The 13,070-nt window shown below is 43.3% G+C and overlaps 1 protein-coding gene across 1 annotated transcript in view; it reads right to left on the reverse strand.

The window, feature by feature from the left end:
• Positions 1-13,070, reverse strand: part of LOC109317024 (calcium/calmodulin-dependent protein kinase kinase 1-like) — a 60,925-nt gene that overhangs the window by 14,207 nt on the left and 33,648 nt on the right. The window contains exons 2-4 of the mRNA XM_019545446.1: positions 11,367-11,414; positions 8,044-8,097; positions 789-840 (exon numbers count right to left, since the gene is read on the reverse strand). Of these exons, the coding sequence (XP_019400991.1) occupies positions 789-840; positions 8,044-8,097; positions 11,367-11,414 (154 nt within the window). The remainder of the gene's footprint in view (positions 1-788; positions 841-8,043; positions 8,098-11,366; positions 11,415-13,070) is intronic.

Genomic DNA, 13,070 nt, shown 5'->3' on the forward strand with positions numbered 1-13,070 from the left:
CCCCAGCTGACTTCCTGCCCTCTGGGCAGGGGGCTGGACTCGATGATCTCCCGAGGTCCCTTCCAGCCCTAATGTCTATGAAATCTATGAAACTGTCTTCAGTGATAAGCTACCCTCAAAGCTGGAACGCTCAGGATGGTTCAAGCGTGCACAGGCAGGACCAAGTGTTCAGAAACGCTCCACATCTTGGATACTGTGGTCTTTGCCCCTTTGCACCTTCAGATCCTGAACATAACCCCTCATTCTGTATTGTATCTGTGTGTGTGCCACAAAGAGGAGTCAGCTTGCTGGAAAACTAAGGTGTAGTTCCAGAGCCTGTAACAGATTCAAAATAGTTTCTCCTTACAGGTTAGTTTCTGTGTCTTGTTTTCATGTACACAAGGGCGTTATGCCTGAATGCCTGTTTGGTTCAATCTGTTCAAGGAAAGGTATTAACCAGACTCTCTAGAGATGGTCCTAAATATTGTACAGGTGCACAGCCTAGGACTTTGTCTTGCTCTCAGGCCACTGTTCTACCACCCGAGGAAGCAAACTGTTGTGGGCCAGTGGTCACAAAGGAACAGTGATGGGTGGATTTTATGTTTTGGGAAATGGTTTGTATCCGTCCTTATAGCTAATCCAGTTTGCCTATTCCCACTGACCAACCAAGCAGGTCTGAAACAAGGGCAGTTCTGTAGTCTTTACCCAAGGAAATGTTTCTACTTAACTCCCGGGGAGTTCTGCCCAAGTAAGGACAATAGGTAATGCCTGTAAAGTTTGCCCATAACCTCTAAATGCATGGCACTTACGTGGAAATCCATACTGCTTCAATAGCTTCTTTTTGGAGAGGACTTTCATAGCCTGAGGGAAGAAAAAAATGACAATGTTAAAGCAAAACAAAAAGCCATGATACTGAGAGTCATCATCATTGCTCTGACCTTGTAGCATGTGCGAAATCTTTTAACCTCGGTTCAAATGCCGGTCCGACTCTAGGGTTTCTCCTGTTAATCCAGGGGAAGAGCAAGCATAACTACTGACAGATATCTTAGGAACACCTAACACATAAAGAAAGAAGGAATGACTTCTCTTTAGATGTATATAAAGGCCAATATTACCAACTTTTTAATAAAACTTTTCAATGGGCCTTAATCAGACAAGTAAGAAGGGGCCTGATTCTTGTAACTCTGTTCCTACATTTAGACCAGGGTCTTGAAGAAAAGGAAGAAGGATTTCAGCTACCTTTGTGCACTCTGTATTCAAGAACCAGCTCAGCCCCTAGTATTAGTTAGAACAGTGCAGGGGTGCAGTCCTAGGCTTTGTTTCCTGAGGCTCCCAGGGACTCTCAGAAGGAAAACAGTTAAGGTGCAGTATGCTCTTAGCCATGCTCTGGACATCCCCTCATTCCACGATCCCCATCAGGGGTGACAGCAAGGCCACCTCTAGCACTATGCTAGGAAAAAGGACATTCTCAGAAGGCCGTTTCTGCCCTAGAATGGCATAAAGGGACTTATGTCTAACTGAAAACCAGGCCCACGGTTTTCCTAGGGTACCTATCATGACAATAGCTGAGGCCGAGTGACCCAGCTCACAGAGATACTGCAAGATACAATAAAAACGAAAGCACAGATCTACACAAGCTAGCCACGTGCTGCCATTCTTCCATCCATGTACATTTTCACGTTGCACCACCACATGATCATTTGGAGCCAAAGTATTTGATGCGAGAGGGTGGCTGTCGGTAATTTTTCTCCCATCCCTGTGGCCTTAATATAATGGCAAGGGCAACCTGAATATAATAAATTGAATCTTTGGGACTCTGTGCATTTTGCTGCATTAAATAATTTTGTAATGGCTACTCCAAGTATCCCTAAAGACTCAAGGAATAAATATTTAATGAGAAACCAGCTCCTGTTATACTCTGCTCAGAGAAATTTTCTGTGGTCTAAAGGGCTTTTTGGGATGAGTTATTTGCTTCTATTAAACAAGCATCCATATCTATAATCTTCATTAGAGTGACCCTAGCAAACTATAATCACCCAAGGGCTCCCGTAAAACACATGCAATGCAGGTTAATTTTACACTAATAAAAGCGAAAGAAGGCTCTACTGCACATTACTTGTGGCCGACACAGGCAAGAGCAGACCGGTGGCACTGTCCCAGCAGGCTTCTTGCTAGCTATTTTTGTCAGTAAAAATATAACTCTCCAATTTTCAATGTCTCTTGTACAATCTAAGGTCCAGATTCAGACCTTAGTCATATGAACATACAACTGGAGTAACTTTACCAAAATCAGTAGTTACTGTGGCTTCATAGTGGTATAACAGAAAAGAATCTTGCTTGGACTATAACCATTTTCAATCCCATTTAATAATTTCAGGGGCATCTACTGAAAATGGAAGCATTGGGTGATGGAGACTAGGGATTTCTGGTCTTTCCTGTACACACTGCCTTGCCTGATATTGGTTCCTATTGATGGCTGAATGATTGAGGAGTCTGTGGGATATGAGCCTGTGATAATTGTGATATTAGTCCTTAGGTGGCAAGGCTTCCGACACAACACCCACAATGGGCCCTTTGAAGGAGGACTCAGGACTGGAGGGTACACATTTTATATACTTCTCCCATTTCCCGCCCTACTCTCCCCCACAAAAAACCTACAAGAAAAAAATGTAAAAAAAAAAAATAAAAAAAATTATATCTATGAAAAATTCAAATACAGTGTCACAATTTCATTTAGATTCACACAGCATGTGGAAGGTTCTTTTATTTTCATCCTCCCCCTAAAACTGGACACTTTTTTGAAGTTCGAAACAAAAAGGGAAAAAAAAAAAGAGAAGTTTGCTACATTTTATTGGAGAAAATGGTAAGTGTCAACATTTCTCAACAAGTGGAGCCCTCATCTCAGTTAATTAATGAGAGCTACCGCTCTGTGTCTTACACATTTTGGGAACAGACTGGCAAAGGAGAGACTTTTTCAGCACACCGTACCCAAAGATTAAGCGTAGCACAATTTGTACAAAGTGGTAAATCCATGGTTTCATTCAGTGAGGGAAGTGAGAAGTTGCCATTTCAGCTGTTCACTCCTTAGAAGACACTGTGACTGGCTGTATGATGGTCCAGCTGTACGGGTATTGCAAAGCGATTAAAAGTCATATGAACCTGCAACAGCTTCCTCTACTACACCCCCAGGGGCCTGTGATATAAGAGCTTGACACATCAGTTCTTTGTCTGGCTGCTTAACACTGAGAAAAATCCCCAGGTGCAGAGCTGTAATAGGTTTCTAGCCCCTTTGTGTCACCCGTGCAATGCAAAGTAGCTGGATTGCAGCAGCCCTGTTTGGAAATCCAAATGCGAGGTGGACTCACGCCGCATCTTGCAGAACAAGCACAAGCCTTTTCATTATCTCAAGACAGAGACAGGAATAAACAACAAAGTCAGGTTTTAATTAGAGGGAACCTTAGTCAGGCAAACCTTGCCACACTGTATTGTCACTGTGCATAATGAGGGCAATGCAGTAGTGACCTGGCAATGATCTCTTCCTTCCCAGGTTTGAGCAAAGCTGTTCCTGAGGCAATGAATGCATTCACAGAAGAACCAACCTGTCGCTCTTCCCAAGCCAAGCTCATTATCCAAATAAAACCTTTCTGATACTGAATACTTTCAGTACCTTGCTGATGGATTTTCCCAAGCAGTGACACAGCAGCTCTTAAGGTCAGATCTAGGCATGACTTCTGGAGCCCGGATCCTGCTGGCAGTTAAAGCTTCTCTTAGTTGGAGTGGGAAGGGGCAATCAACAGGATCACACTAGGTAACTGGGCTGGTGGCCTGTACATTATGACTTGAACTGTGGCAACAGCAACTACCATCACCCCAGCAACAATAATTAAATTCTGCACCCAGATGTGATTAAACATTCAGTTGGTAATGCCAAAAAATTCTCACTTTCTACATCCAGTAAGTCTTAATTTCTTCCCCCACCCCCCTTTTCTGCCTTATTTGGGAATGACATCCCATGAAGACACCAATAAATGAAATCAGAGCCCCACAGAAAGCGGAAAACGTTGCTAAACCCTTTTTGGGCAAATAGCAAAGTGGAAGCCATCTTTACTTCCATGCATTTGACGCCACTAAGGCCGAGCAGTTTGTCATATCAGTGTCTTTGTATCTGCCAATCCTTCTTGCGCCACTACTGCTGGCAACACCCGTACCGGAGGAGCCTGACACCCGCCTATGCCCTTGCCCCCATCATCTACTGCGAGGGAAGGAGTTTGGGCTGCAACTCCTGAAGAAATCCCATCTTTAGCATCTCCCTCAAGAAGCTGCAGGGACATAAGAGACATGTGATTTTTTCTTCCCCAGAAGTGGCACAGAATTTGTTCATCGCAATCACTTGCCTTGGCAAGCTGATTTGGTGACCAAGAATGGGCAAGAGACATAGCCTGAGACATTTCTGAATCAAATTCCAGCAGTAAAATCACTCCCAACTAGCTCTCCCCAGGTAGATATTTGCCTCTGCTTTTCATTTTTTTTTCTTTTAAAAAGCACTTAAAACTCTACGCCCCACCCAATCACAGATCATATCATGACAATTTCCAGCTGTGAGGGCTGATGGGTAGAGTCCTGTATACCCCCAGTGCGATGCATAGCCATCAGGGAGTCATTTCAAGTGTCAGGGGTCTATATATTGTTAAGCCTGACCCCACACTCAGTAGGATTTTTCCCACTAATTTCAGCAGGTTAGATCCTTGAGGCTGAAGATCCCAGGCTGAGTCTCTCATGCTGTAGTGTAGGCCATCACCTTGCCCATCCATACCAGGGGCCAGAATATCAGCCAGAAGAAACTGCCACAGCTTCGCTGACTTCCCTGAAGCTAGACTGATTGACAAGGCTCTAGGCTCCAAGTTTTGTTTCAGCAGCACTTTCTGTACTTATTCCTCTTCTTGAGTAAAGAAAGCCTCTTTGAAAGTAAGATGAGTGACATATAGGGGAAAATACAGAATATCCCTAATTTGAGGCCAGATCCAAAATTCATCAAAGTAATGAGAGCCTTCCCACTAGTTTTAAGAAGAACTGGATCAGTCTGTTGGTGCCTAAAATTCCCCATTAGTCAGAAAAATGCACCTTGTCCCCTCCTTCAGCAATAATCACACAGAGGCTTGCACACTGGGATTTTATATTGCATAGGCTCTTGTGATGCAAACACAGTGCTGTGCCTTAAAAATAACTGCTGTCCTTTTTTCTCACCAAGCTTCCTTTAAATGTAGGAAGCAGCCATTCCTCATGCTGAACTACTGTAGGTGTGAAATAGTTACATACTACTTGCCATTCCAGGCCACTCAAGGGCTAATTTTCTCCAATTGTTTCTTGTTGCTTTTCAACGTGACGACAAAAAAAGAAGAGCATAATCTTTCAAAAGAAACAAAAAAAACCCTCTCCCAATTGTCAAAATCAGAATTGCTTCTAGTAATTGCTGGTGCTACACATTTGCATTAGATTTCCCCATTGGCTGCCTGACAGCTTTTGTCAAATGTATTGTTATAACATGGTTTCAGACAGCAGTGATAAGCAGAACAACATGGAATTTATCTCAGTATTAAAAGCAGCATGTCAGTCAAATGCGCAAGGAAACGTGGGGAGCTAAGCAACCATTAGCTAATTATGCAATTTGCTACTATTTCTCTTCAGCTTTTAAAGATCTGTCAAATTCCAGGGTATTTCAACACCTTGGAAATCTGGAGGTCTCTCCATCACAACTTGTCATGCTGGAAAATACTGGTACTGACAATCAGAAGTAAGAGAGTTTGCAGATGTTTATACAGCAGGGTGAAGGAGGGAAATGCTTCTTATCTGGCTGCACTAGCACTGCATCGAAGCATCCACAGGCAAGTAAAAATTCCTGCCTGGATAGCAGTATGCTCTACGGTTCTGAAAAGGATGGACCAAAAGTATAGCAAAGCTCCTTCTCTATGCTCCTCCTTTGCAACATTAACTGCAGTCACTTGAAGATGAAGGCAACATATGGGAACCATCCAGGCGTCCAACAAAAAGTGGGCCAGTTTTTTCATGCTGGACAATGCTGGGGGGCAGCACGTGGGGAAGTGACATGCCCCCTGCAAGGTGCAAGACAGACAATTAGTCCTACGTGTGTCACCCCATGAAGGGTATTGCAGAGGAGGAGGATTCAATTTTTGAAGCTAAGGTGGTTTTGTTACTCACAAGTGCTTTATGCTCAGCCCCTGGGAGGACTGCACATTTGTTGTACTTTTACCTTTAATTTTTAATTTTTCTATTTAGAATAAAAGGTTTTAAAAAGTCAAAAAAGTCCCCCTCAGCCTCACGTGCACATGTGCACACACATGCACATCTGGATCATTGAGAACCAAAGCGCTCTGAGTCTCGGCTTGCATAGCTGGGATGAAACGGAGTCTTTCTGCATTTTCTGTGACCACCACTAAGCAGCCACTAACGTAAAGCCATTTTCAAAAATAAAATGAAAAATTCCTGAAGAAAAATCCACTTCAACCAGAATTCATTTGGAAATGCTCTGGGCTTTGCATCCTCAGGTAGAGCCACGGTCTTACCAGGAGATGTCTGTGACTTTTGTTGATGCTGCTGCCTTCAGCAGAACAGCACCTTAAGTGTCAAGCAGCTTCTATCCAACTTGTCACCAGAGGGCAGGGTGAGTCTGGAGGCCAGAGTTGAAAGCAGAAAAACAGTGGGAACGGCAAACACTCCAGTGAACAGGGTGAGTCAGCACAGAAAGTGAAAGGTGGGGACAGATGTGCAGTTCCATTACTTGGACAGATTCAGGGTACCTTTCCAAACTCCATCTCAATTCTTCCATCCATCATATTTCTTAGGCTGTTTCATGCCATCTGGAAATACCATCAGGGTATTATCATCTCAGCTCAAGATGTTAATAGTTAGGCTAAAAAAAGTCAGTCGTAAATCCACAAGTCAGGAAAGAAAATTTTTGGTTTGGCCAAGCTGTACAGATGGAGCCTTTTCTATGCAAACAATCATCTTCATGTGGAAGTCCTAAGATTATAGCCTCCACTCAGGAAAGCAGCTGTGTGCTTTAATACTTTCCTAAATAGAAGGGTTTTCAGAGACCTGCATGTCTTAGTGACACGACAGACCAATTGGTGTTTACCAGTATTTTCTTACAGGCTTGGCTAGAAAGCTCACGACCACAAGATCTAGAGTCCATTTTATTATTATAATTTTCCTTACAACATTTAGCTGTGCTATAGCACTTTTCACCCACAGATCTCAGAACATTGTAAAGGAGAGCAGCTTTATCATCTGCATCTTCCCAACAGTGACACACAAGGTCACCCAGTAATGCAGTGACAGAACTGTGATATAACCCGGTTCAACGCTCTCGAAGTTCTTTGTGTAAATGTGATAACTTTTATTAGACCCCCTGAATAGTTGGAAAAAATGTTCTTTGCGAGTTTTCAGGCACAAACATCCTCCTTCGGGCATAGGGAGTCTGCTGTTGTTTTGTGTGTTTGATGCTCTCCGCATTAGTCCACTACAGCTAAATGTGTGCTGCTTAAACAGGACTAAAAGAACAGGCCATGCAGGAGGTAGAGGGAGGTCACACAAATGCAGTATCAACACAGAAAAGTGCACAGGGTAGCTTGTGCTGGGTCCAGCACTCAGTTGCCTGTTCTCGTCTGAGCAGATCCGCTGGGATCACAGCGTGTGCTAAGTAAGTATTGCCATGAACGTGCCTAGAATTTCAGGTGACCTGTTGCATATCTAAAAAATGTCAAGTTGGCTTGGCACCAAACTTGCCTGCCTCTTCCTTGAAACTTTCATCCCCTGTGCTTGCTGGTTATATAACACATCCAAACAGATTTGCTCACATGACTCATCTCTGCATATCACACCCCCCAAAAATGTAGTCACATGGCCCTCAGGGAGGTTTGCTCCTGGAAGAAGGGGGGGGGGGGAGGGGGAAGAAGAAAAAAGCAAGGCAGAGAGGAGGTCTCCCGGATGTGAAAGGGAATCAGAAGCATCAACAGCATCCAGTGACAAAGGGAGAGCAGCACTTACATAATACTTGTCATCACTCTCATTGTAGGCCAGCTTCACAACACCATAGGAACCCTATAAATAAACACAAATTACACAGTCAGCTCAGCTGCTCTGCTTTGTCTGCCTGCTGCTCAATGCTCCAAATGTTTGGCCTTGGGAGAGAAAAAATAAAAAAAACTACCTCCCTCCATGGCCTTGAGAAAACACTCCAGGTGACGGCACACTGCACACTACCCAGTGCCCACTTGCCTTCACCTACAAAAGGGAAGTCTGATGGATCAGAGACCTGCACACTGGGAGGGAGGGAAAGGAGAGGGGCTCTCTCTCCTTTTCATGGTCATTTGCAGTGTTAGGGACAAGGTCTTTCTTTTTTGGCGGCTCTTCCATTTGGACAATAATATTGGAGGCATGGAGCATTTCCCACAGATTAATAACCATCTCAAAAGAGCAGTGCCTCAGGCCATTAACTCCTCTTGATTATTAATCCTCAGAAAATGCCCTGAGCCAAGGTCATAATTTCTATTATAAGCTGAGCACTGAGGGAAATTACATTTCAAAGTCAGGTGCGCATGTGCTTTTATGTGCTCATCAATCCACCCAACCCCCATCCACAAAGTCATGCCCGGCACCATTTTTACTGCACTGTGCAGATTCTCTCGTCAGCTTGTGTAACTCGCTGTTTTTCACTGCCCGGTCAGGTGCGGTTCATTTAAAGACCAGAGCTAAAGTCGTGTGGAGCGTGCCAGCTGGGATAAGAGCTCAAAGCAAAACTCAGGCAACCTCACTGGATTTCACCTGGCTTTGTGACAACACCATAAATTTTACACGGCCAAGACATTAAACTATAACGAGATTCCTCTCAGATACCTGTTGAATAAGGACCACAGTAAGGGCTGTTTAAAGTATTAGGTGCATTTCTTTTGACTTTAATAAGAGCTGGAATGAAGCCCGAAAGGCCGATCCTAGTCCACCCATTAGGCACCTAAGTATGAACCTTTTTTACCCTGCTTAAGTCCCTGAAAAAATATTAACATGACTACTTCTGTAAGAGCCCATCATCTCAGCCTTACTAAGAAGTCACAAACAGGAGTAAGCCAAAGAAGAACTTATCCTTTCACATTAGCTGTTTTTTAAGACTGAAGCAGAGTGGAACAAAATCACCCTTATGGGTCTATATTCACTAGGTCGCCTACAAGGTGGAATAGGATCTGACTCGCAGTCTGAGAGGGCTGAAGTCAGTGGGAGTGGGATTTCACTGGGCTTTGGGTCTGGCCCAACGTGAATTGTTTAATGTGATAAAATAGAAAAACAGAAGTGAGATTCTCCCCGGTGCAGAAAGCCCCTGATAATCCTTTAGTTCCACATAAGCCATCAAAATAGAGCAAAAGTTAGCCTCAAGGATCAGGTAGGGCCTGCGAGAATTCTACCTAGGTGTTCATTTTATATTAAACACTCAAGGTTTTACAACAGAGACATAAAAATACAATTATAACCCCTCCTCTAACCTTCCCTTCCATGCACGTGTGCGTGCGCACACACACATGCGCACACTACGGTTCTCACTGCACATGCAATTTCCATTCATTTTATGAGATTTCTTTTAGCTTTAAATGGAGGCAGGACCCAAAGCTGAATTCACAGATTCCAAACACGCTGGAGCAATGGAAGATCCTCGAACCAGTTCTGCATTTCCTGCCGCGTCCTAAAAATGTAACGGGCAGAAGCAAATGGACAGATCCAAACAATCCTTTTTAACTCGTGAAATAAGCTTCTAGTAGTGAACCTGCCTTTTATTCACTAGGGTTAGGATAATGCATGTCATTCGGGCTTTGAGTTAGGCTCTCTCTGGCATAAACGTTCTGTGCAAAGCCCTCTCGGAGGCTAGCCATGCATGAGACTTTTCAAGTCTGAGGAAGTGAAGCAGAATTAGCAAGGGTCTCCAGGACTCTCCATCTATGGTAGTCTTACACTATTCATCTTAGCACATGCATTCTGGGTATATCTACACTACACCAACAGTATGCCTCAGTTAAGTCATTCCTAAGCATGCCCTACCCACCAGCTCCTGCACACACACTCCAAAACCAGAAATATGCCAGGGAGGCCCCTTCAGGGTCATCCCCAGCTGCAGGTCACAAACATACCAGAGGCTGAGGTCTCAAGAACAGGTGCAGAGAGAGATCCTGGAGCAGCCCCTTTGATGTATTTGCAGGTTTGGGACATACCGGCAGGAGAAGGTGCAGTGGGTGTGTGCAGGAACCTGCCAGCTAGGACACAGTACTGCTATGGCATATACAATTATATACCAACAGGAAAGTGATTCCAACAGAAATTAGCTGCCATCCTCTCTGTCGCTATTCACCGTGTGCCCAGGAAGAGCAAGGAGGCAAATGTTGTAGTTTCATCACAGAAAAGAGGCTGGAGATCAAGCATGTGTATGCTTTAATGTCCATCAGTCATCACCCTACCCTAGGCTAGCTGCAGAGTAAAGTCACAGTATGATCAGAAGACACCTCTCTTCTTAAAGCCTGACGCTTGCTAACCTGGATCCTTTAACTAATCCACAGAGTTAGTCTGTAAGCAAGGAGACCCCATTCTGTACAGTTAAGAGTCTGATCTGTAGAGGGGTTGGGGCTAAAAATCCCTTTCAATGGAACTGTGCAGCAGCAGGTGTAGTCACTTCAACTGAAGTACAGAGCTGGGAACAGCAGGTCCAGCTTCCAGAAAACAGCAGTCTATCAACCCATCTGCAGCTATGGCAGGGGTCCAATCATGCAGGTGTCTTAACTGTTCACCAATTCAGACCTTTAAATAACTTCCACCAAATCTCTCTGGAAGCACTTAAGAGTCCTTTAAATACAGAATGGAATTAAATCAGCAACTTCTACATGAAAATAAAAACTAAACTAGTCCTGATGCAGAACAAATGCCTGCCTTTACCTTTCTTTTCTAGTTGGTTATACTAATACGTTAAGGTCCTTCGTGTTACATTTGGCAAGAAAATACATTAAGGTCCTTCGTGTTACATTTGGCAAGAAACAACCTGGAAGGGAGTCAGCTCAATTACTTTCGTTGGAAGGAAAATAAATTTAGACTTCAGAGGAAGTCGTTCTACATTGATCTAGAGGAAAATAGAAAAAAGTAACAGGTGAGAAGAAAATAAAGGCTGCAGGATCTCCAGAGCAGGGATTATGTGTGGGATGGGGGTGAGGGTGGAGGGGACATGGGGGGTACAGTGCACAGAACAATGAAGCTGTTGGCTGCTACTGTTAATAAATGTTAAATTAATAATAATTTAATTTAATAAATTCATGTTAAATGAATAATAAATAATAAAATACCTTGCCAATTTCAGTTTGTAGCTTGTACTGGTTTAACTGCACACAGTCCTGTAGATCAAAAAGAAAAGAGAACCTGAGAATTAGTAAAAGGAAGCATGGTGATCTTGAATCAATATCAATTAAGGACAAAAGTCTTGACTGCGGAATTACCAAACTTCATTTAAATCAATATATGCATTCCTATGACAATACAAGACACAATAAGTATGAGCTCAGTTACACAGATGTAAATCTGCAATAGCTCCACTCACACTGGTTGAAGTCTAGAGCAATTTTACAGAAGTAACTGAAAGCAGAATCTAGGTCTTTGATATTCATCACTTGGCTGGCTGTATCTAACAGAAGCAATTAACACCGGCAGAAAACCAAAATTTAAGCATAAAGCATGCATTGAGAGAAATCAGCACTGAAACAAGATCATTTGAAGCAGAAGGAGTTAGAGGTTCTCTTAAGCTGATCCAATAGTTATTTTAAAATAAATTACCTTTAAGCATGACCAACTTCCATTTGCAAGTGATCAAGAACTGAAATCCCAATGTGTGTGCACAAGTGTGTTAAGTACAGATCAATGCAAAATTGTAATTAGATTGGAATTACCATTTTGTCACAGCTGTGCAGCCTCAGTTACTCTGATATAGTCATTTAAAGCCACATAAGAAATGAGGTCCAGGCTGCCGTCCTTGAGTATCAGTATGCCAGAATGAAACAAGGAGGCTGGGCATAGCTCTTAGACCTCGACTGGAGTCCTTCAACAACCAACTGGTCTCCATAATAAACTTTTGCTCTTAACTGGTAGGGTTGAGCCTTTAAGCAGCCAATTTTAAGTTCTGTTCGGCTTAAACTGTACCTCTCATCATGGATTAAAAACTGAGGACAGACAGCTGGTAGATGCACTTGGGAGAGGAAAGTTATTGGGCAGTTCCCCACCTGTTACATGAAAGCCATGAGAATAACGATAAGTTAAATCCACTGTTTTTCCTGCTGGAAGGAGACTACCCTCTTAGGAAAATTCTCTGTATCCAAATAACACTCCTCAATTTTACTTAAAATTGATCCGTCTGCCTCAGTTCAGTCACATAAGGAAAAACAGATGCAACAACGTTGAGGTAGATATGAGTAAGGAACCCATCAACTCCTCCACAAAACACCCCTCCCTATCAAGCACCCAATTTTAGGTGGGTGACAGGCTCCAGGTAAGGTCCTGGGACTGTTCTTCTAAGACTGTTCAGAGTGAGACAATTCACTGGAATCTAAGAATTCACAGTCCTGTAAAGAGCAGGTTTACACTGTAACTACATCATCATGGTGCACCTTTCCCCTTACTGATTGTAGTCCAGGGGTAGGCAACTATTTTGGGCAGAGGGCTACATACTAAGTTTTGGCAAGCCATCAAGGGCCACATGACAGGCAGCCAGGAGCAGATAAATATTAATTTTCTAAATTTTTTAGGGGCCCTGCGGGCTGGATAGAATAGCCTGGCGGGCCGCATCTGGCCTGCGGGCCACATTTTGCCCACCCCGGCTTACACCATTCAAAGTCAAACCTGATGCTATGAGTGACTAACTTGTTTGTCTCAGAAAGGTCCAAACAATTAAAAATGGATTTCACAAACATTTCTAAACTCCAAAGTTTTTATTTGTCAAGTTTGAAACAGACCTGCCTCTGGATTAGTCTGTATTCTTAAATATTTCTCAATATTTCCCG

The sequence above is a fragment of the Crocodylus porosus genome, unplaced genomic scaffold (genome assembly GCF_001723895.1).
Source record: "Crocodylus porosus isolate Cpor-Errol unplaced genomic scaffold, CroPor_comp1, whole genome shotgun sequence".
Classification (NCBI taxonomy): Eukaryota; Metazoa; Chordata; order Crocodylia; family Crocodylidae; genus Crocodylus; species Crocodylus porosus.